The sequence below is a fragment of the Anastrepha ludens genome, chromosome 2, assembly GCF_028408465.1.
Source record: "Anastrepha ludens isolate Willacy chromosome 2, idAnaLude1.1, whole genome shotgun sequence".
NCBI classification, from domain to species: Eukaryota; Metazoa; Arthropoda; class Insecta; order Diptera; family Tephritidae; genus Anastrepha; species Anastrepha ludens.
The window spans coordinates 27,360,258-27,385,138 of record NC_071498.1 but is presented as its reverse complement, the minus strand read 5'-3'; the positions used below and the strand labels follow the sequence as shown (position 1 = coordinate 27,385,138).

At 35.1% G+C, this 24,881-nt stretch overlaps 2 protein-coding genes across 2 annotated transcripts; one reads left to right on the top strand and one right to left on the bottom strand.

Annotated features, from left to right (window-relative positions):
- Positions 1 to 1,341: 1,341 nt before the first annotated feature.
- LOC128866590 (rabankyrin-5) lies at positions 1,342 to 23,391 on the bottom strand. Its single transcript, XM_054107453.1, has 7 exons — positions 23,294 to 23,391; positions 22,501 to 23,237; positions 8,749 to 8,883; positions 8,598 to 8,692; positions 4,104 to 4,972; positions 2,623 to 4,048; positions 1,342 to 1,643 (listed from the first exon to the last, which is right to left on the bottom strand). The coding sequence occupies exons 1-7, from the start codon at positions 23,295 to 23,297 to the stop codon at positions 1,505 to 1,507; spliced, it is 3,405 nt and encodes a 1,134-aa protein (XP_053963428.1). The 5' UTR covers positions 23,298 to 23,391; the 3' UTR covers positions 1,342 to 1,504.
- Positions 10,464 to 21,624, top strand: LOC128866598 (uncharacterized). The gene is made up of 4 exons (XM_054107465.1): positions 10,464 to 10,555; positions 12,355 to 12,427; positions 19,256 to 19,488; positions 20,780 to 21,624. Exons 1-4 carry the CDS (start codon positions 10,553 to 10,555, stop codon positions 20,990 to 20,992), a joined length of 522 nt encoding a protein of 173 aa, XP_053963440.1. The 5' UTR covers positions 10,464 to 10,552; the 3' UTR covers positions 20,993 to 21,624.
- Positions 23,392 to 24,881: the final 1,490 nt, after the last annotated feature.

Sequence of the window (24,881 nt, the reverse complement as noted above, 5' to 3'; positions counted from 1 at the left end):
CAGTAAACGTCGTTTACGGATTTCCTCCAACGGTTTACTACTAGCAGCCAATTGAGCAATTAAATGAACTTTGCCCTTTCTTCATATCGTTAATAATAATTAAACAAACCAAAAAGACCGAAATATTACACCAAAATAATTTCTATGAAGGAAAACCTTTCACAACAGTATTGACAGCTGATTCTCAATTTTGCAGTTAATGGTAATTAATGCATATGTGAATGTACTTTAATACATACATATGTATGTATGTATATACTAGACTCCGTGACAAAACGATAGCACACCAATATTTTAACGAGGATTTGATTATTTCTGTTCTGTTTTTTCAATCTTCATTATTTTTGTGGAAAGATATTATTGCTCATTGTCTAATAAAAAAAAATGGTAAAATTCCACAAACTTTTCACTCCTCCTTTACGGTTTTTAATCAGCGTTTTGGTATGCAGCTTTCTGGCCCATTAAATTTGAGATTAAGATCAAGTTTGTAGTCCCTGAAAAATTTCGCTGAAATGATCAATGATCTTATGATGAATGTGTTTTCTTTTTCCATGAAGGTGTTGCGCATTATCGCCATAAAATTTTGTGCATTTGCTCTATATATAATACAATACAAAAAATTTTGTAGCATTAATTTAATACGCACCTAACTTTTTGTAACCAATTTTAGAGAAAACCCCTTTCTTTTTTAAATTGACTTTCTCCCTCTATCGAACTTTTATACAAAGTTTATAAACCATGTAAAAAATTTATAATTTTGAAAATCCAAACATTTCGGCAGCGAGTATCGATTAATACGTAAAAGTATCGATCATTGTTATCGATTCAGCCCATTTAAAGTTAAGTTCTCACAGCACGTAATTATCGCCCGTTCGTAATATGTTCCCAATTACCCTTCGAATTACATTCAACATAGTTGCTGACTTAATAAAATTCTGTTATCGATAACTTTACTGCAACTAACAGTAGCTGGAATTCGAAGGCGCTATGCTATCTTCCCGCGGCACGTAATTCGCGAATTACCCCATTTTCCACGGCGCCTTCGTAATCCACTTTGACAGCTTCCCTCTTTTGTACTTGTTCCTAGCTTTTTACTATTTTTATTTGCTGTAAAAGTCTGTAATGAAGAAAAATAGGAAGGTAAAACTAAGGTTTTACTTTATTTTATGGCCAAGAATGTATGAATTAATTCCTTCTACTTTCCAGTAAGAAAATATGCCAGTAAATGGCAGCAGCCGGTGAAAAACGCTGATGAAGATATGGGGTGATAAAATTAACGAGTAGCCTGTCTCGAATTTTTATTTACCGCATTTTGATCAAAGATCTGAACTACTGAAAACAACATTCTAGAATTTATTTTTACTTCGGAACAGACCTTTTATTTACATATGCTCATATATAGTGAATATATTTATTATGTCAATGCCAAGCATTTCATTACATAGTGTATAGATTATGTACATGCACGTATTGATTGCACATATTGTTTGACTTTAGTATCTTCTCACTGCAGACTTCCGTTTCCTCCTTGTAAAACAGTAAAACAAGTTTCGCACACACGAGCTGGCTTATTTAACCCAAATTTAAGAATTGGGACGTCGTTATTGGAACATTTGGAACATAAAACACGCCCACAATGACGGCTGAAATTAGATAAGGTTATATGTAGCTAGTATATTAAAGTTTCATTTTAATTCATAGAAATGAAAATATTTTACAGATTTCAATATTCGTTATAAATTTCTACATTAGTTTTAAGGGTATTTGATTGCTATCTTAATTTCATGGAATGAAAAATGTTAAACTTGGAATTTTTTGAAACGGAAGATTTATTAGATGCCTCTATAATTAAAAAAGGTGACCATTTGTTGACCGGCGGTAACGGGCGTTATTTTTTAAAAGATGCGCAAGGAGCACTTAATGTTATTGAACGTGTAAAAAAATAAGAAAAACAACTGTATTTGTCTTATTCAATGTCAAAGTTTGAGAACTCTTTTTGAAAAATCTATATAAATGCAAAAAATCGTTTATGTTATTCACTGTTATATATATACACACTATATATTCGTAATTCGAGTTTTAAGTCTTGATCGGAACAGTTTACAAATTTATGAGGCGTTTATCTGTTTCTTCTTGATTGGCGCAATAACCGCTTAAACGATTTTAGCCGAGTTTAACAAAGCGCGCCAGCTGCTTTTTTCTCGTGCTAACCAGCGCGTTTATGCTGCCCCTTAAGTTTGCATTTAGCACTTTCGAACATTGATTTTTCGAAATATGTTCATAGTGCCGCGTTTATTAAATGTGCATTTTGGAAAACGCACTCAAAATGTTTTTCGAAGCAACCAAATTTTCGAAGACTATGGATTTTTAGATTCTTAATGCAGAAAATATATAGGATTCAATGGCAATGAAGTAGATAATTTTGTTGCATAATAAGGTACATGCGTTAAATGTACATTTATCGTTCATAATAAAGGGTATATTTCATGTACAATAACCACCACAGTGACGTACTGTTTTTGTACTTCCACACAATGAACACATATGTATATACTCGTACCTATTTATAATTCGTCAATCTCTTTATATAGCAAAAGTTCTTTAAATTGATATTTAACTTACCAGTGATGTTTACGTACTGTTAGGGAAAATTTTATGCGACATTCTTGGCATACATCCGATTCGGACCATGGAGACTCTTGAGGTAGTTGATCAAGCAGCTTGTATATTAGTTGATCTGTGGCCAATTTGAAGTTGAATATACTAATGCCATCCCTATTTTCCGTACCGAGGCATGCACCATATTTTACCAAAGCTTTGCATAATGGCGACTGGCCACGCATAAAGGCCAGTAAAAGAGGCGTATTTCCATCTGAATCTGGAGTATTAATAGAATACTTTGGCATGCATTCAAAGAATAAGTCGCAAATAATGGCTGCTGAATTATCTTCCCCCATACGACAAAGTTCATGAAGTGGAGTTCGTCCTTTGAAATTTACCGCTTCTGCATCTATTCTTGATTCAGTCAATAATTCACGAACTATACTTAAATGACCTCCACGTACCGCAATATGTAAAGCATTATTCCCCTCACCATCAACCGCATCATAGTCTGCGTTATTCTGCAACAAAGCGGATACGGCAGTTAAATTTCCTCGTTCAGTTGCAACATGAAGTGGTGTCTTTTGAATTGCATCTCTTTCATTGACACATGCGCCTGCTAGGATCAGAGTTCTCATTATCATTTCATTCCGCGATGATGTAGCCAAATGTAAGGATGTACTTTGATTCACGTCGTGCACTCTTGAATTGACATCTACTTGAACTGATAACAAAAACAGTACACCTTCCAAATCATCTTTTAGTATTGATATGTGAAGGAAATTACGTCCGCGATGATCCATCTGTTCTGCAGCGCTTGGCAGTCGTTCTAGAATTCGTTTTGCTGCTTTATGATTACGAACAATAAGAGCTTGTGCGAAAGGAGTGTTCCCATCGTTATCACGTATTTTTAAATCAATATTTGGATGACACAACAAAATAGAAACAATTTTTTCCTGGTGGTTCCTTACCGCTATATGGATAGGGGTTTGATTGTTAATGTCTAGTGCATTCACATTTGCCCCATGGTCTATGAGTGCTTGCAATACTTTGGTAAAACCGCAATGGCAGCACAAATGTAATGGGGAAGCTTTAAGGTTAGCTTCATCTCCTCCTTCGTCATTAGGTCCGGGATGGCGAGGAGAATCAATATCACATTGACTTTTTATTAGAAAAATTGCTATAGACTCTTTTTTCTCATCTATAGCACGATGCAGCAAAGTTTGAAGACAATTACCTGGTCCAGTATGCCAGCAATCTGTATCAACACCGTGGCGTAATAATATTTGAGCGATATCTTCATTTTCAAGCTCAAGACTCATCCAGAGTGGTGAATCCTTCGTGTTGTTTGAAAAACAACTTAAAGACACCCCTTTAGCACATAAAGTGTCAACCACTTGGGGCATATTATGCTGAATAGCAAGCTGTAAAGGCGATTCTTGATTTCCTATGTTCAAAATTCCATGTTAAAATCATTGATACAAATAAAAGGAAAAACTTACCTGTTAAACAATTTGGATCTGCACCATATTGTAGAAGCAAAATTGCAGTTTCAGTATCGTTATTTAAAATCGCTTGATGTAAAAGTGCCATATCTTGACCATTTCGCGCATTAACGTCCGCTCCCCCATCTATTAAAATAGGAACCAGATGACTTCGCTTCAAATTTATACTAAGGCTTAATGGTGTATCTTCATTCTCATCTTTGCAGTTGAAATCTGGAATTTCTTTCAAAGTCGACGATATTAATTTATGGTTTACGAATTTCTTTATAGCATCAACAGCGTTAGCTTCTACTCCCAAATGTATAGGTGAGCTCATATGAGACAAGTGACATTGAATGCTGGGATTAGTACCAACTTGTAATAATTTGGCAACTAAATTTGATAAGTTCTTTTTTGTGGCTATATGCAGTGCAGTCAGTCCTTCGCCATTAACATGATTAACATCTGCATGATCTGCTAAAAAAATTGCTGATTCCTCCAAGCTCTCTTTAGCCAAAATTTGTAATAAATTATCTTGAGTAGAGCCTTTAATTGGGTTTGCGTTGGCGCCAAGTTTTAATAACGTCGTGGGCAATTGCGGAGCGATTGTTTTATTTAGTAGACACAATTCTAAGGCGGTTTCCTCATTCCTCGTTTGTAAATTAATATCCAGATTAGGCAAAGGCAGCAACATATCTAACATTTCATTGTTACCAGACATTACAGCTAAGTGAATAGGAGTTTCACCCTCAGCATTTTGAATATTAATATTTGGATTTAATGCAAGTATTTTTTTGCCAATACTTAGTATGGAAGTAAAAACTTCTGGATCAGTTTCTACAGGAGAATATTTGCAAATAACATGAAGAGCAGTGTCTCCCGTTTTCCTGCAAGAAATTTAAATCTATTAAACAAGAAGGAATCACATGCTCACTCATATTGAATGAGATGGAGTATTTAATTTAATTTTGCAATCAATTTCTATATGTTATAAATATAGTTCTAAATAAATAATATTGGTACGACATATTTTCTGCGAATAATAATGAAAAACATCGGTGTGTCCAGGCTTATGAAGCTTCGGTAAGATAGAAGGTTGTTTCCAAGAGCGTTTTTATTTTATAATTTATTGCAATGTGTATTTGGGTTTCTACTTCTTATGTTTAAATGTATTACACAATCTCTAATTATAATAAGCTGGATCGCGATATTGACAAAATTCAACTTTTGTGAAAGTAAGGCTAAAAAGAGATACCAGATACCATTTTTCTAGATCAATTCGTTTACACTTTTTTGACACAGATTTGTTTTTAATTAAATTTCTCATACGCAGTTTTTAGTGATAAAAAATATATAACTAAATCAAAAATGTAAATATACCAATGTAAAATTTCCTGCTGAATCCTAATATGATAAAATAAATTAGTAGAAATGTTTCATAATAATAAAATTTTGTTACATAAAAATAAATAAATAAAAACAAATTCTTTCTCTGAATATTGCAATTAAGCAGTAGCTGTTAATCGCAATTACAATTTGAAAAACATCAATTAAGTAAATAAATAAAGAGCAAAGCGAATTTTTGGAAGCAGCAGCACAAAAACAAAAATTGTAATCGCCAAGGCAAAGGAAAAAAGGTAAATCAGCTGATCTGTGAAGTTCCCACAAAAATAGTTTTTTTTAAGTGTTAAAGATAAATAAAACAAAAACTTTATTATTAAATAAAGATGAATTAACCTCATAGTAATAATGTTTTTTGGTGTGTCCAACCGGTTAGCACGAGAAAGAAACGACTTGCGCGCTTTGTTAAACTCTGCTAAAATTGCGTATGCGGTTATCGCGCTAATGAAGCAGAAGAACCTATTTGCAAGTCACTAACAATGAATTATCTTCTTAACCATTTGTATTTCTTCCCGCCCAATTTTGATGCTTTAGTGAGAAATATTCCGAACGGTTTCATAAAGATATCAAAGCAATTGAGAAACAATACAGGGTGAGTTAATTAGACCACATGTTTTTTTTAAATCCTCACCCGAATCGCATGCGAAATGCATTCTTTTAGTTTACAGCAACGAGTTTTTGGAAGCACGTAAGCATATACTCCACTGGACGGGAAAGCAACCGCATGCACGTCTATACGGAAGAAACATTAATAAAGCTTTGCGGATATATCTACTTCGGGCATCCAAGTAGCATAAACTTTTAGTCTAGGACGTATAAGGAATAATAGCGAAAACAATAATACTTCTCCACATAAAACTATAATATCGCAAGAAATACATATAAGTACATGGCAGATCCATGCAATCTGTGCCGTAGTAGAGATGACCCCTCTGCACGAGCTTTTTTGCAAAAGCAGATAAATATATAGCAGCAATTTTACAAATTTGCAAAAGGGCAACTTTTATAACCTATCTCATGTTGTTGTTTTTTAAATTACTTTTTATTATTACCTAGAAGCCAGATATTTCGTTCTCCTTCACTGTAACCTCGTTCAAGGTACTCCTGCGAATTACTCATATTTCATACATGCCATTCGTGGTTACTGCCAGGATATCGTGCTTTTGCACATCTGTTCCGCCTTTTATGACCGCAAATTGAAAATTTTGATAAAAATAGTTTTAACTAAAATATTAATTTATATCATAGCAGCCTTTACTTTTGTCTAGCGGTGGAATTTTTCCATTGGTGCACATATTACTGTCAGGAAATCGCGTTCAGGAAAACAAATCCATTTATCTCTTTTCCCTTCGTTAATCAATTCCAATTTAATTCACTAAAGACATTACGGCCAACAATATTTCCGGCACCGTGGACACTGTTTATTGCGCTATTCCTTAATCTTTTCGACACCATGCTTATATCCACCCTCTGCGAGAAACATCCAGTAATATTTGAAATACTCATACTGATTTTAAATCATTATTATCGTGAATTATCATGGTATACTTGTAACCTTAATTGTTTAGACCAGTGACCAATCACGCTCTATTTACCACTGGGCCTCTGCTCCCAGTTGTCAGCGCTTAAATGCTTTAGGCTGTGTCCGACTTCGTCTCAATTTAAGGACCTAAACTGAAGGATGATAGATTTACCAGATTTGTTCTTTAACTATGGTTAAAAAGAAAATTGTGAGGGGATATTTGGCTGCTACGTCATTTGGGGATTCGGCAGCCGAATTCTGCACGATCATTTCACATTTATTCACACACTCGCCCAATCAGTCATTGCTCAGATGGTAACGAAGCAACATGAGCGAAGACTGTGTTGATTTTTCTTGGTATATTCCTAATACAATCTTATTGCCAACCAAAATTTGCACAATCATTTCACACATATTCACACACTTGTCCACACAATCAGTTGTTGTTCAGACAGCAACGAAGTGTCATTGGTTTATTTTTTTCTTATATCACTAACACAATTTCAGTTATTTTGTAAACACATCAAAAAATCTTTTCACCATGGCCTGAACTAATATTCCGCTGGAGGTTTCCTGCACTGCTTCAATTTAGGAAAATAACTGCTAAACTGTGCGAGTTCGTTTGACAGCCTAAAATGTTTCTTTTCAAGCACAGCCTTAACATACAAAACGGCCGGTTCAACGGCAAAAAGAAAAATTTTGATCTTTTAATTTTAGTTCTGAGAAGGAAGAAGTTACACCGTCACACGATCACCCAGCGTTCGGACAGGACTTTCACAACAACAAGAACGTAAATGCACTCAGTTCAACTGTCCAATCTTTGCAATTGCTCACAAAAAATATTGAGCAAACCCTTGCGATCGACTTTTAATACTAATTAACTCTTCTTTATTTCTACCGACCATAAGGTCGAACGATTTTGGATCACGTCGATTCATGGAAAACTTTAAAGAAAATTTTAAACGGTCTCTTCGTTTATAATCTACACAGCTTCGCAGCTCATTAATATTTAGTGAAAACTAGTAAGAACCCAAATCAAAGGAATCAGCAGAAAAAAGTAATTGCGACAAGGCACATTAAACAGGTAGTGGTAGCACGACTCCTTTGGCTATATGCCGCGATGTCTTAATTTGGTGTCCCCGCAAAGCTAATACGGCTATGCAAAATTACGTTGCTCAATACCAGTAGCGCCGTCAAAATTGAAGGACCTCTCCGAGTCGTTTGATACCAAATGAGATTTCAGACAGGGTGACTCTCTGGACACAGCAATGGTGTAGTAAAGTCCTCTCTCGACGAACAAAACAGAAGCGGGGACGATAATTCTTTCGTACCTTCTTCTTTGTGGAAATATTATATATTAAAAATAAAGAAAGATTAAATTTTGCCTCATAGTTTAACAAAAATTGTTTTTGGGAATGAGGATCTGTCTTGTGGCGTGACGATATATCTAAAGATTCTAAACAGAAGTCTGCAGGAAGGGATTAAGAGTGGATCAGGCGCACGGCACGCTTAAAGTTTAAACTTACAATTAAAATAAATATATCTGCCTAGAAAGCGTATGACCAAGAATTTAAATTCATAATACGCACCTTGCTATTAAATTCAATCCACAGCCATTATCCAATAAAAAGTTCGCCGAAAATTCATCGTAATTTTTGATAGCTCTTATTAACAAAGTAAGCCCCTGAAAGTCAAATAAAAATAGCATGCACGATTTTTAATACGAATTCATTTTGATACCTCTGCATCATACGAATTTAAATCTGCGAATCCTTTATTGACAAGAATTTGAGCAATGGGAAGACTTTTCGCTGCCAAAGCTAATTGAAGTGGTAACTGCCCTTGGTCAGACAAACAATTAGTTATTTCGGATAGCTGAAATTATGTAAAGAGTAAAATAGGTTAGAATTTAAAAATTGTTTTTAACCATCTATGTTCTTCAAAACTTTCAAATCAGCTATATATCTTATGACTGGCGGAAAAATCCGAGGAATTCTAATTAATGAACTAAAGAGATTATTTTTAAAATTTTTTTTAATTTCATTGTTACTAGTTATCGCAATAGCAAAATTAAACTTTCTAGCAGAAAAATTGCAAGAATTGCACAGTTTGTTTAAACAAAATGTTTAAAGAAATACACAAGGCTTTCATAATTCTCTTTTTGTGGCATCGTTATTCCACTTTATAATCATGTTATTTGAACGGGCGTACTATATCCAGGAAAATAAACTTGCGCAAAGTGAGCTAATCAAATTCTCGGTGGGTGATAGGAGTGAATTTGGTTAAATAAGATTTCCTTCTCGCTATGAGTCTTTACAGTACAGTATCTATATATGTTAACAGTAACTCTTTATAAAAAAATGAAATTATTAAGCTAATTTTTCCGGATCGTATACATTTTCGACATATGAGCACTTTCATAGTAATTTCTTAAGAAAATTAAGGATAGATAATCTAAGTTGTAATAGCGCAGACACACCAAATTTAGCGAAGTCCTCAACCATCTGTGCGATCTTTCTGGCAGAAAAATGTGAAACACAGATGGCGCTCCAAGCAGTAAAAAGGCGTTGTTCCTAACCAACGATAGGTGGGCATTCCCACTATTTAGGACTAGTAGCGACAGGCTATTCACCTACCCTGTCAAAAATCAAATAGATTAACAAAACCAACGCAAGACAAGTTTTGTCGAGGCCCTATGTTCCCGAGAGGAGTGAACAAGGTAAAAAAAAATTACAGTTGAAAAACTGCAAAAACAGACACTGCATACGAGCAATTGTCGACTTATAAGATCAGAGAAACTTCTTGCAACGAATTAATGGAGGACATGACATTTTGCGACAATTATTTTTTAAACGAAAAACACATGACGTCGTGGCGTATTTCGTTAGATTGAAAGTTGAGTAAAAATTAATTAATTTAAATAATGTAGAACATTTAAACACGGGTTTAAAATTAAGAGCAGCCTCTGTGAATTGCATGCCTTCAATGTATTTGCACATTCTATGCATATTAGCAAATCATTTAAAATATCGCCATTAAAACTAGTTCAATGCATATACATATCTCAGTGTTTATCATTTCTATTAAAAATTTTTATTTCGCTTATCACTGATGGAATGGATTTTCATAAACCACCTTCGGTGCGGTGAATTCCTGTCTAAATTTCTCTTTCTCACATGAATCTTTTCTCCTAATGTTGAAAATTTGAGGGTACAAATTGTGGCAGACCAAAACGCGCCGATTGGTACCTATAAATTTGGCACCCGGGCTTTAACTAGATAATTACCCAAATAGAAATACCAATTGGATGCATTTAATGAGAAAACCTGTCGTCAAAACACAGCATTATAGCGAATTATCGAAAACTTATCGAACTCATACAAAACATCGATGTTTTTCGAAAAGGCCTAAGACAGCAGTGTTAATGACAAAATAAAAACTTATATTTCACTTGTGTTAGTTATAACTGCTAATATCTCATCCAGATATTGAAAATTATATTTTTCTTTTTAATCGTATTTTAATATTCTTAATCATAAGTGCAATGGTATAGTTAGAACTTGCAAATGAATATATGTAGGCTGTATGCTGAGAAAGTATGAAAAAAACACCAGTTTACGCCCTTACAAATAGTTCAAAAATTTTACCAAATTCGTTTATTTAAAAAAACAAAAACTAGTGCTGTGTTAACGGATTACCGAGGATACGGGGTGGCGGCCGAGATTGGTCTCAAAAAAAAAAAAAAAAAAAAACCATTCGATTACTACACAATTCGTCACGGCTTCAAAATTAATAATCTGGAAGCGAATAGTGGTTTTGATTTCTATCCTTAATTATTATAAGAATATAAACACATTAGTAGCCAAAGTTCACTGTTTCCTCACTTGTGGTACTCTGAGTTGTGTTATCACAAAATTGCGGGCTATTAGGAATCACTTCGGTGATAAAAATGTATAAAAATTTGCAGGCAGAAGGAAAGTTTTTAGCAGCATCATTACTCATTTATAATTTTTTTTTATTCATTTTTCCCATGTGCCACACAAACTGGATAATTACCAAAATAAGTGACCTGAAAAAACCATCACTAAAAACCGTCATTTAGTTAGTTTTACGTTCGGCACCCAAACATTGCATACATTTTTAGTAACAAAGTATTCAATTTACTGCGAATATTTTTGGCAAATGCAGTTGAAAGATATTACCATGTGAAAAGAGAAAGTGAAATTTCGTATCTTGAGTAATTAAAAATTACTCTTATTTTAGTTTGGGGAATTTTATATATTTTTAACGCGTTAAATCAGCATATCAAGGAATAAGTTTTAAGATCTCATTGTAATTTTTGATTTTTTGCTTACTGGGGAGAGTTCCAGTTTATGAAACGTGCTTTTTAGGGATAACAAATGATTTATTTCTATTTCTCTAAGAATTAGTCTTGGGCTAGTGATCTGTAAGTATTGATAAAGGAAGAGATAATGCAGTGACGCAGATGAAATTGCAGAAAATTGTAGCAGTGTGATGGTGACTAACATACAGAGCTGCATCATTTATTTGCTTTCTTTTCTTTATTGTTGATATTAAAAAATTTAGCATTAAACCAAATTGGCTTAGCTTACTTTCGCCACTTTTTCTTTGGAACAAACTTATTAGCAATGTGATGCAAATTGTACGATTTGACTCCGTTGGAATATTTTGTAAAGCTAATTCAGGCGAGTCAAAAACCGTCAACAAGGGCTTGGGATATTTATAGGCAGCATGTTTTTTTTTCCAGCTACATAAATTAAATCTTAATTCATTAACAATGAGACCATTTTCATTTTAATAAGCCATAAGATTTCGTTTTTCTTATTCTTTTAAATTTAAAAAAATATTCTTAAACTTAAAACCTTCTGAAACACGCTTTATCCTGTGCTATTATCATTTCGATTAATTTGACTACACTCAAAATTTAGGCAGGACAAACGATTTTCCATATGGCGCCATTAACGGAACGGTACACCTAAAAGTAGTAAACATTTTGTGTACCTCGATAGAAATTTAGTTATTTTACATTCCATTCTATAATCATTTGATCAGGGTACAGATATGTATCTTAATGAAAAATTATATATCCCAACTATAAACAAACAACAATTTTCGGAGAGATGATAAAAAAAAAAAAAAAAACAAATTGGTGATTGATTCAGTTATATCTCAGCATACAGCCAGATTTTTCAACATTCCAATTAGTAACTAAATATTACAAAGTTGAACTAGTACAACATTAGTCAGGAAACCACAAGATTTAGTTTTTCTAGTAAATAATAGCCTGCACATTAGAATTATTTGAAATTTTTTTAAATTTAACAGGTCGGGAAGTCCTATATCAGCGTCGAATTTATAAGTCTGGCTACTTTAGTGTTAATCATTTTATCATTAACAGGTTCGTATTTAAGACTTAGCTTTAATATTTTGTACAAAACTGCAAAGGAAATACGCTTATTTAGAATTTAAAGTTAATATCATATTAAAAAAAGGCTTGCTTTCGGTGTAAGACATATTTTTATTCGCTGTTTTTTTCCAATCCTGACACATTTACAATTTTTGGTTACTTATACAATAGACATCAGACATCTTCTCTGTCCTGCGTGGTATGCCACTAGGTTTAAATACTGTGACCTATCGTTGGATAATACTGATAATCGTAAGGATATAAGTGTCAGTCAGATCAATGGTTTGAGCTTAAAACGAAATGGTTTAACGAAGAGTAGCAGGTAAACTGCTACTGTGGTATCTCAATAGATCGGCAAATGTCTAAGGGAGCTGGTTTAAAGAACGATTGCTAGCCTCTGAACGCATTTTATATTTTGTATTAACTTACTATTAACAAAATCCTGAATGGCACGTTGGGGCTTCCGGGACAGGTGAACTATACAGTCCCGCCTATACTTGCCATTACAACGTTCACGACCCGCCTACCCTCGAGGGAAGAGTGGGAACGGGACGTGGCAAGACAGGGCGAGTCCATCCATGCATACACAGATGGCTCAAAGCTCAAGGGCAGGGTGGGCGGAGGTGTATATTCCGAGCATCTAGGGATCTACTTCAGTTTTCATCTTCCCGACTACTGCAGTGTCTTTCAGGCTGAACTGATGGCAATAATGAAAGCGGGGCACTTGTAAAGTGTGATGCGATACCTGGAGATGATATCTACATTTACACTGATAGCCAGGCGGCGATAAAATCCCTCACAAAACAGTCGACAACCTCCAAGGTATCCATGAAATGCCGCCCATTTCTTAACGAGTTTTTTCACATGACAGCATGGGTTCCATTGGGCCATTGTGACATTGAGGGGAACTGCAGAGCCGATGAACGTGCGAAAATCGGTACCAAATTGACAGATTGCAAACATGTAAACTACGTATCCGCGAAGAAATTATAAGAGTATCGAATGAAAGATGGTGTAATGAAGCCACTTGTAAAATCGCCCGACTCTCAATGTTAAACGCACGGAACTGCTACTAAGAAGAGATAAGCACAGTCGTAACACACTGATTTCAGTTCTTACGAGTCACTGCCTAATCGGTAGGCACGCCCAGAAAATGAGTGTGCAACACATGATTTCTGCTGAAGTTTTCTAGACGAGGAAGAGACGATCCGCACGTTCTTTGTCACTGTCCTGCTCTATTCAGACGTAGACTTGCCATTTTGGGTGGACAATCCTTTAATGAATTGGAAGATCTAGGCTCTGTCGAAATTAAGGATCTTACAAAATTGTTGAAAAATACACATTGGTTTTAGGAGGGATAAGGGCTAGTTCCACTCGCGGCATCACAATGGGCCTTGAGCCTGATTGTGCCCCACAGTGGACAACCGCTTCAACGTAACCTAACCTATTAACTTACGAAACTCATAAATTAAGTTTTCGTAGCACTGACCAATTTTCGTGGTTTTATTTGACAATTTACCATAAGAATGTTCCACGCCTAAAAAAAATTCAAACGCAAAATTTTCAAACTGAAAAAGAATTTTTTTGTTATATGTATAAACCATGTAAAATTTAGACATTATATTGAAAAATTAACCTTTTAATCTAGTCACATTCACTTTCATTTCATGTTGAGATTTTTATTAGAATTAAAGCAAAAATAATTAAAATGTATTAATCTTCTGAATTTAAATTAATTAAAAATTTACTTTAAGTATAATATGTAAATATAAAGCTTGAAATTATATTCAAAAATCCATCTTTAAGGTAATTAAACTCATATTTTTTTGTTTATGTACATACATATGTAGTTTATTAATGTTAATATTTGTATTATGTATTACAAAATATATGTAAATATTGTAAAATGTATTAATCTTCTTATTAGTAATTAACACTTCAATATTAAGTTCAGCTTATTAAAAGATCTTGTAATTGTCCGTCCGTGAGATTGACACAATCACAGATTACAAGACAATAAGTTTCAAGATCATTTCTTAATAAAGTACGCTGAGACCGCGTTCATACAGAGCAATTTTTGTTGCTTCAACTCGTGACTTGTGGAAGATGGGAGACGAAGAAAGGAGAGGGGCACCGAATTACTCGTGCTTCTCGTCCTTCGCAACGTTGTTGTTGGCTGTAGACAAAAACTAAAACGGAGTGCACACACAAGTGACCGACGGGAAACACCAAACGAGTATGCGCGAAGTTCAAGCAATAAAAGTTTTACCTGTATGAACGCGTCTAATGTCGTGTACGTGTGAAAGCATAAGAGAAAAATTTGGCATTCAACTGGTTGAGTCAACTACTAAAAATTTGCAGCAATTGCTACATTTGAGGTCAAGTTGGTTGAAGATGTTCAACTGTTGAATGAAGGTCAAAATATTTTAATCTCAGCTCATAATTCATCCCTAAATAATGTTTGTGGTTGATGTTGTAGCAATATAAATATTTTCCATTTGCAAAATGCTGCCGGATATAAATCCTAATCGGTCCGGTAACGTAAAGCCACCTTGTGGTCCGTGACCGTGATCCGTTTTCAAAAACTTCTCATTAGAAGCCCTGAACAATTATTTTGATCATATTACCTTTTTATTACTGGTTTTTTCATTTCCTTCTATTGTCTTATTTCATTAATAATAAGTATCGCAACTACATCGGAATCTATTTTTGTGCATAATGAAGTTGTCAAAGAAATTTAATTCGAAGTTAATATGAGTGAATCGAACGACCAATAAGTTGAATGCCAAGTTGTATGGTGTATGTCTTGTTTTAAGGTAAATTTTTATTCGTTCATAAAAATGCACCCTCTGTATTATTTTTCATATTGGTAATTTAGCGAATTACGCAAGGCAAATCTATTAAAGGTGGTATCGGTAAATCGGCTGATTTGTTTCTTTTTTTCCTTCCCCGAGTCCATGTGCCTGTCAGCACAGAATGAAACAAGGGGAATTCGTTCTTTGTTTTCTACTTTGTCGTGACAATCAAACACACAAAACATTGTTGTTTGTCTAGTGTCACAACTTTTAATGATGAATGCGCCTTGAAATCAATAATAGAAAATAACCTATTTTAGTTGACATACTCAGTTTGAGTTGAAAGGCAATTAACTATGTATATATGTATATGCGACCTGATTACTTAATAGTATTGCAAAGTAAAAAAACGCTAAACGTCAAACTGCTGGAAACACCAATAAAACATTGTATAATTTGTTTTTATGAAAATATCGAACCAAATATTATATGTTTTTCAGAATGTAACAAATATATATAATAAATTTTTTAGAATTCAAAAAATATACAAATTTACCAAATATTCTTCCGAATTATTCATTTCGTATTGTTTTTCATTCACAAATTTTACAAACAAGCCATATAAATATTTGGACAGATGACATCAGTGTAAAATGTGAGCTGTTTTAAGAGTACAGGTCGGATACAAAAAAGTCGGTCGCGATCAACTTAGTGAAACTCCTTAAGGGGTTACATGGGTTTCCTTGGTTCAAAAAATCGATTTATTTATTTTTTTTGGCTTATTAATTTTATCCTAAATTTTTAAGTCGATCCGAATAATAAATTCGGAGATACAGCCTTTGGAATGTGTGCGCTCCAAGCCACTTTTATTGTTATTCAAAACTTTAAACGCGTTTTTCTGAACTGTGTTTTCAAAGTCAAATGTTCTCGAAAACTACTCAACCGATCATGATGAAATTTTCCGCAGGTGTTCAAAATACAATTTACTCGTGCTTGAACGAAGGATTTTTTTTTTTTTTTTCAATTACAACTATTTAAAAAAAAAAAATGTCAAGCAAATTTGACCGAAATTTTCATTTTTTTTCCAAAAATGTCTGCCAAAATTCCAATTTTTACTTTTTTTTATTTCCTTCGTTCAAGCACGAGTGTATGGCCTTAACTAAAGCACTTATTTTTGTTTTTTCATTTTTGATGAGCCTGTCAGGAGTTATGCTGACATCGCGGACGCATCTTTTTTTCGAGGGGTCACCGGAAATGACGTCACAATGGAGGAGTTTTAATTTTTTTTTTGAAAATTTCAGAAATTATTCTTTAAATAAGTATCTATAAGACAAAAAAGTTTGAATTAAGTAAATAATTTTTACATAGAAAAAAATATTGAAAATAGGCCTTTTTTTACCCGACGAAACCCATGTAACCCCTTAACGAATTAAGCTGCGGAACCCAAGATGTTAAATCAAATAAAATGCAACAAATTTATTTTTTGAGCGATTTCTGCGCCATATTGTTTTGTGTGACGAAAGGGCGAAAAGTAAACATTTTATTATTGTAATTTTCACTAAATTTTGTAAGACCCAAATACAATCGCCGCTTTGTATAACACAAACCAAGGCGGATCTATTAAAGGCGGTAGCGTAGGCCAGTTGATCTCTTTTTGTTTCGCCATGTACATTCGGATGTCATTGAATTGAATAACGAAACGTATTACTTGCATTGAAATTTGTAATTGAAAATTAAAATTTTGTACTGAATTTAAATTCAAAAGATATTATGAACATTTTAAAATAATTTCAACACGGCCAATTTTTTATTTCTACTTTGCCTTCACAAATAAATCACCCCTTTGTATTCTACTTTAACGTGATATTCAATGTTGTTGTTGGCCTAGTACCGCCACCTTTAATGAAACGCACAATGTAAGCAAAGAACCGATTTTGTGCTACTTTTTTTCTTAAAACACCGTATCTCTTTTATATTATAGTTGGTTCATAGCCAGAATCCATGCCATACCTTCCATTGAAGGGTTTTATTTCCATACCGTGTGAGAACAGATACGTTGACAAAGGACAAACCCGCTTTACGAAAAAGCTCGTAACTTGTTATATAGTAAGGAGTATCACTAACTCCATTGATAAACCGGGTCTCTGAGATATAAGTACATCCGATTGAAAATATTTTTCTGTTGTCTATTAGTGCTCGCATGAACTCAGAAAATTATGTAAATGATCATCATCTTCGATAAAGCTTCTCTGTATACATAAGTTTTGAAACAGGTGGAAAATATCGCTTTTGCTGAAAAAATCTTGTTTTTCGAGTGCACATTTTTTAAATACGTTAATAGCCGAAATGTCGCCTTTGGGACTTCGAAAAGCCAAGAGTGGCCATAGAGAAGCTAATATACTCTGATCGTGTAACTACGAGGCTCCGACTTAACACCGTTAGAATTTTTGTTGTAGTGCTTTAATAAATATGGCTGTTAGCAAATGTGGAAATTACTTAAATTATTTATTTATTTTGCACGGTGTTGATGATGTACCAATGGGCCGACCAACATTTTCTGAAGTTTTGAACACATTGCAGTCATAGTTATGCCTCTTATGGTTAAAAGTCTTTAAAGGTGAGCTCTTTAACAGACTGTAAGCGAATTTCACAGAACTATCTGATGGGCTGACGTCACTTGTGGTGTGTTTACAAAAAAACTGAGATTGTGTTGGTGATATACGAAAGAATCAACCAATGACACCTCGCTGTCGTCTGAACAAAGACTTATTGGATGATTGTGTGAATATGTCTGAAATTATCTTCACTCATGCTGCTTCGTTGCTGTCTAACGACTGATTGGATGAATGTGTGAATACATTTGAAATGGTCGTGCAGAATTCGGCCGCCGAATCCCCCAGCGACGTGGCAGCCAAAGTTCCCCTCACAATTTTATTTTTCACCATAGCTAAATAGCAAACCTGGTAGTTTATCATTCTCGTCCAATCAGTCGTTGTTCAGATAGCAACAAAACCATATGAGCGAAAACTGTATTGATTCTCGTCAGCCGAAATTTGCACAATCATTTAACACACACGTCCAATCAGTCGTTGTTCAGACGGCAACGAAGTGTGATTGGTGGATTTTTTTCGTATATCAGTAACCCAAGCTAAATTTTGTTAATCACATACCGAGCGACGTCACCCCATCAGCTGATTCTGTCAAATTCGTTCAGAGCCGAATAACGGTTTACTAAATGGCACACCTCTAAAAATCTTAACACCATGGAATAATATACTATTTATGAGCTAATTGGTGAGGCAGTGGCTCTCAACCGGTGATCCAGCTGTTACTGAACAATATTTTTTATGGGACTTTAAAAAAAAACTACAATAGTTAACGGTCAACTTTAAAAAACATAAATTATAAATATTTTCGAATAAGAGGTGTTATTTTGATATTCAAAGAAAAATGCTATTTTTTAATATAAATGATCGGATGTTTTCATTATAAAGAGGCAGGACAATATCCTTTTCATGAAATTTTCCATAACCGAATTGCAAAGTGGTTGCCCTATGTCCTCGATAGCCTCACGAATTCCATCTTTGAGGTCTTGAATCGACCCTGGGCTGTTGGCTTAGACCTTCTCTTTCACGTGGCCCCAAAGACGAAAGTCACAAGGTGTTAAATCACAAAATCTCGGTGGCCAATTGTAATCATCTCTTCGAGAGATAACACGGTTCGGAGACATTTCCCGTAAAAGATCAATGGTTTCGTTGCTTGTGTGGCACGTAGCGCCGTCTTGTTGAAAATAAAAGTTGTCCAGATCAATACCATCCAATTCCGGCCATAAAAAATCGTTAATCATTTCTCGATAGCACAATCCATTCACCAATAACACCTGTTATTGGAAAATCCTTTATAACATAAGGCGAAAGTTCTGGCAGCTAATTTTACCAATTTCAATCTAAATCAATTATAATAATTACAATAATAATAATAAGTATTTGATAACATATTTTAAAAAATTAAAATGGTTTTTTAGATTCCTGTATGGCGATAAAATGTTTCAAGTGCAGCGTTACATCGGAAAAAATTATTTTACGAAACGTAACAGTTTTCACACCAATGTGTACGAAATTTGACGAGTCCGAAGAATTCATAACCGACTGCCCATTTTCAACAATGTGCCTTAAAACAATATCAACACTTCATTTGCAACACGAAATGCAAGATACTATTACGAGAGGCTGCGCTAACCAAAAAGACACTACACAGGTTCGTTACACTTACACTAAACAATGACATATTCATATTGGTGCGTACATCCTTTGTTAGGTGTGCGTCTTGATTTATGCCGCCGCCAAACACGAAAACTGAAGATGGTTAAAAAATTAAAACCACTTGACATTCGCTCATGAAATCGCTCATTCAACGATATGGAGTGTTTGGAAAAATTCTTAATTTAGTTGAATCTTCTACATACATATATATTTCTGCCTAAAGACTCTACCCACTATTAGGCGTGTTCATATCCACATGTACTTTAAGAGATTTCTCATTTGTTTGAGGAGGAAGTTGCCACTAAAGTTGTTTGTGTTGTTATTATTGAAAAATCAGCAGGGGCTGTGTAAGATGTGGCCCGAGGCTTGACCCTCATGGACATGAGACATGAAATAATAGAAAAATTGCTTCCAAATCTCATAGAAACCATTCGCTGTTGAGAAGCAACATAAATTTGACACGACCAAACACCTAGCAATTGATGTACTTATACGTGTCGTTCGTTTGATACGTCCTAACAAAAAATCCAAAATGCGGCTTCAACGTTTTCATCTAATAAGATACTAACTACTCTCTTTTGCAAACGACGTGTACAAGAACTCTAGGTAGTTTATCAAATTACGTGGAAAGCAAAAATATAAAACAAACTAGTCAAGCTGATATAAGCAGCAAAGATTTGACGGAATTAGCCATTTTCTTTCGCTTTTCGTTCACAAATTTCACGAGTAACTACATATGCATACATAAATTATAAACGAGTTCGAACTTTGCTTTACAAGTCCAATGCAATAGAATGTCGATATTGTAAAAAAGAATAAAGGTATTGTAATGAATTTTTTACATAGTATAACAGAAGGTGGTAATTTCTGCATACATTTCTAAAAACAAAAAAAGTTTTAAGTTGGCTCCGATCGGCAGATATTTTTTATGAGGAGCTCTTTCATGGCAGAAATACACTCAGAGGTTTGCCATTGCCTTCCGAGTGGCGAACGCTATTAGAAAAAACCTTTTCTTCATTTTGGTGTTTTACGGAGATTCGAACTTACGTTCTCCCTGAATTCCGAATGGTAATCACGTACCAACGCATTCGGTTACGGCGGCTCCCATTGTTGTCATGAAATATCTACCATCGGTTATTTTTCAGCAAGCAATGGCAAATGGCTTTTAGGGATGAATACCACAGTCATACGGCAACTAGGGCTTGATTAAGACTTTGGGTTGAAAGATGAGCATACATAAGTCTTAAATATTATAAATTTTAGACAAATGTTTTAATATTTTGCAGGTTTTTAAAAACCGTCAATGGCAACAAGAACATTCGGTCCAAGAAGTTTACGATGAAGGGTGTATTGAGTTTAAGGAAAATCATTTGTCCGCCTCGGGAAAAACATACTGCTACTGCCGTGGTGATCTATGTAACTCAGGACCTCGGGAAATCTATGCTGATCGCGTATTATTAATGATATACTTTATTTTATTTTCCTTTTTGTTCCTTTAGTATAAAATTAAGGGTTTATTAAGACTTTCCCTATGTGTTCTCTTGAAATTATACGTAAATCGACCATTAAGAAAATACGTAAATACATTAATATAATGTATAATTTTATGCATATATGTAATTCGTTTACCATAAAGACTCTGTAACTCTAAGAGCTCATTTAGCCAATACTTGGACATCATTTTACGTAACTCAGGTCAACCTACCAGCACCAGGTGTTTCTGCTTCAACTTGATTAAGAAGATATAGAGAGCTGTAGGTTTTATATTCCTAAGTTATGTTTTTTTAAAATTGAAAACCGCGCGGGAATCGAGCTGCCAATAAACAACTAATAAGGCTGTGGAATCGTGATGACATGCTGAGTAACAATTTTTAAGTTTCTGCGAAATCTAAGTTTTGGCTAACAGAGGTCTTAGATTCCTAAGTTATGTATTTTACGTAAATTCAGAGCTGTGAGAGAATTAATCTATCATATAATACACATATTTTGCATTATTGCTTCAAATACATACACCATGTTAAATATATTTTTCGTACAAATGTAAAACATATGGAAATGTGTCAAAGCAAACAAATAAGCAAAATAAAACAATGTAAACATGGACGATGAAAAATATCGCTGGTGCAATCGCGATGACAACCTCTAAATTTCTATGAAAACTAAGATAAGTCTAAGTCTTGATTAACAGAGCACAAAGTGGTGAGAAATAAGGGGTAAGTATAACGCAAGGATGATAGATTACCAGGTTTGCTATTAAGCATTGATGTCAAAGGTGAGTTTTTTAAAATACCGTTATTCGGCTCTGACCGAATACGACAGAATCAGCTGATGGGCTGACGTCACTTCGAGGTGTGTTACTGAGATTGTGTTGGCGACACACGAAAAAATCAACCAATGACATTTTGTTGCCGTCATCAGCTTGGTTCGCAGGCGGGTGCCTTATTTCGGCCAAAAACTTCTTTTCAATAAACGTATTGTTTGAACTACACAATATTGTCTTGGGATATATGTTTGCTTTATTTCCTTATGTTGTTGGAGCGTACAAGGCGTCCCAATCGAAAGGCAATACGACGTAAACATAAATAAAAAATAAATAATTGGCGCGTACACTTCTGTTAGGTGTTTGGCCGAGCTCCTCCTCCTATTGGTGGTGTGCGTCTTGATGTTGTTCCACAAATGGAGGGACCTACAGTTTCAAGCCGACTCCGAACGGCAGATATTTTTATGAGCTTTTTCATGGCAGAAATACACTCGGAGGTTTGCCATTGCCTGCCGAGGGACGACCGCTATTAGAAAAATGTTTTTATTAATTTTGCCTTCACCGATATTCGAACCAACGACCTCTCTGTGAATTCCGAATGGTAATCAAGCACCAACCCATTCGGCTACGGCGGCCGAAGTAAACACGTAGGTATAAATTTTAGTACCTAAATACTTTATATTAACTACTTTTAAATTTCTTAATTTCTTAAATATATGAATTAGCGCTTTATGTTTTAATACTTACTTTAGCATCATTCTCTAGCAAACATAAAAGCACAACATCTTCTCTTAAAAATCTCACTGCAGCATGTAGCGGATAGTTTGTTTTGATTTTAAACATATTATAAAGTAGAGGCCCGGACATATGTTCAAAGTCCACAGGAGTCAAGTCGTCCCAGTGGGTTGATATCAATTCTGAACAATATTTTAGAAGCGTGGTTGCACCCACTTCTTCAGCAACACAGTAAAATTTTACACAGGACCGAATGTCAGCCCAAACGACTAAAGCACGTTCACACAAAGTCGACAAACCGGGCAATTTAAAGGAATGAGCTGCCCTCAGAAGTTCTAAAGCAAATCGGGAGTTTTTCAAATCAGCAACGTCTGTATAAATCCATCGTAAAAGGGAAACTCCAACATCTTCCTCAAGTGTACTCCAATCAAGTTCGTTTATATTGTTTAATACTTCCTCATTCCATTTTTCTGAACGTGCATGTAGAACAAATTTGTGGGCAGGTTTAGTTACATCTCCAATTCTAATGCATATATCAGAATAAATGCTCTTATTATAAAGAGTAGCCACTGTCGCAACTAAGCGGGGCACAAAGCAGCTTGTAGTGGAATCATCTTTACATGATACAGCGATTATTTCACCATATTTCCGCTCAAGTTCAGCAAAGCTACGCTGTAACTTTGTGTACTCTTCTTTTAATAGGTTAATTTGTTTTTCTAAGGCACCAATTGTGCTGTTTTCATCACAACCTGTAATTAATAGTCCTTTAAGTCAGGGCTAGAGCTATAATTTTTTATATACTCACCCATTTTGTTAATTCAAAATTCACGACCCACTTTTGTTTATAGAAATAAAAACAATGTAGAACAAGTGCTGTTCGTTAATGTTTATCTATCGATTACTTAGGCGACCCCCACACGATAAACATTGCGGTATATGGGTTGACGAAAAAAATATTTTTGGTGGATCACGTTTCACGCGCGATGTATTGTTCACGTTCAATATTTATGATGTCAGTATTTACATAATTTTTGTGCTGCTACATGTTAATAGTTATTTGTGCTTTGCGGGCTACCTTCTCATCCCGGACATACGTTGTGTCTGTTAAATTCTGGATAAGTAGGAGTTTATTTAGTACAATATCTACATCGCTGCTATGCCAAAGCACACGGAAGCAGCTGTAGCTCTTGTTGTTGGTTCGAAGTGATGAGTCCAAAGAGATAGGGAGTATAAGATAAATGGGTTTAAGGGGCACGTGAATAGGTGGTTAGTGTCGCGTGGAGTACCTTGACATGCGGCATATATTTTGATTATGTCGGGGTCGATTCTGGATAGGCAGAAGCTTAACCTATATTGAAGGCAACTGAATGTCATGGTCAACGATCTGCGGTGGTTTCTGCGCGAGCATCCCAGCGGTAATTACTTGCTGATCATATTGTTATGGTCCTTAACAGTGAACCTAGATGCTTCGCTATGTAGCTGTTATAGGAGACAGTGCAGGTGTGGCTATCCTGATTGCAGTATTTTGGCAAATTTGCGTCTTTTCCTACTGTGTGTCACTAGTGCGACATATACGAGCAGGCAATACATAATTCCTTCATGCAGGTGGTGAATAGGGTAGCTGTGGATTTAGTGGGGGGAAATTGGAGATTCCTCACAGTGAAGAGGCGAGAAAAACTGGAGCACAGGTCATTGCAGCCATTGGCTGACGCCAAAGAAAATCTGATAGTTGAGGAATCGTCGCAATATAGAAGTTGAAAAGCAAGTAAAAGGACACCACCCTAAGGCACTCATTGCTTTATTTCGATTTATTAAGATATTTAATCACGAAACACTACTGTCGACCATACAGGTAATTTACGGACCACCTCTTCAGTCCTGACGAGAGAGTAAATTCTTAAACATCATCGAGCAGTGTGGAATGGTTGACCGCTCCGAAAGCTTTCGATTGTTCCAACGCTACTAGTTATTTCTGACAGAAGGGATTCAAGAGTTTTCGCTGCTGGTGAAAGGTGAGATATCAGACAATCTGACCCTCTTTGGTTGATCAGTTTCTCAGGTTTCAGTATTGGAATTACTGTTTCTGTTTTCCACTTTTCAGAGATAAGAGACAGATTGAAACTCCTAGCGTTATAGTCTACTCTCCTTGAACCCAAATTTTTCAAAACCGGCATGGTTATACCGTCGGAACCAATTTATTCGGAGCTTTTACCTGGAAGGACACAATCGAAAGAGATTCGGATATCTCATAAAACTCCCTAAGGTCAAGCTGAAAATGCTCACTCACATTCTCGCAGTCACCGGAAATTGTGCAGCCTTCTGTGAAGGTTAAGGATATTGTCTTCTGACTGTTATCGTTTTTGGAATCAACCACCGGAAAATTTAACATATAT

Excerpts from the sequence above, each read along its gene's own strand:
- LOC128866590 (XM_054107453.1), bottom strand. Across the intron at positions 4,973-8,597 it reads GGATTGAATTTAATAGCAAG|GAAAACGGGAGACACTGCTC; the intron begins GTGCGTATTATG and ends AATTTCTTGCAG. Across the intron at positions 4,049-4,103 it reads AGATCCAAATTGTTTAACAG|GAAATCAAGAATCGCCTTTA; the intron begins GTAAGTTTTTCC and ends TTTTGAACATAG.
- LOC128866598 (XM_054107465.1), top strand. Across the intron at positions 12,428-19,255 it reads AATCATTTTATCATTAACAG|ATTCCTGTATGGCGATAAAA; the intron begins GTTCGTATTTAA and ends ATGGTTTTTTAG. Across the intron at positions 19,489-20,779 it reads ACCAAAAAGACACTACACAG|GTTTTTAAAAACCGTCAATG; the intron begins GTTCGTTACACT and ends AATATTTTGCAG.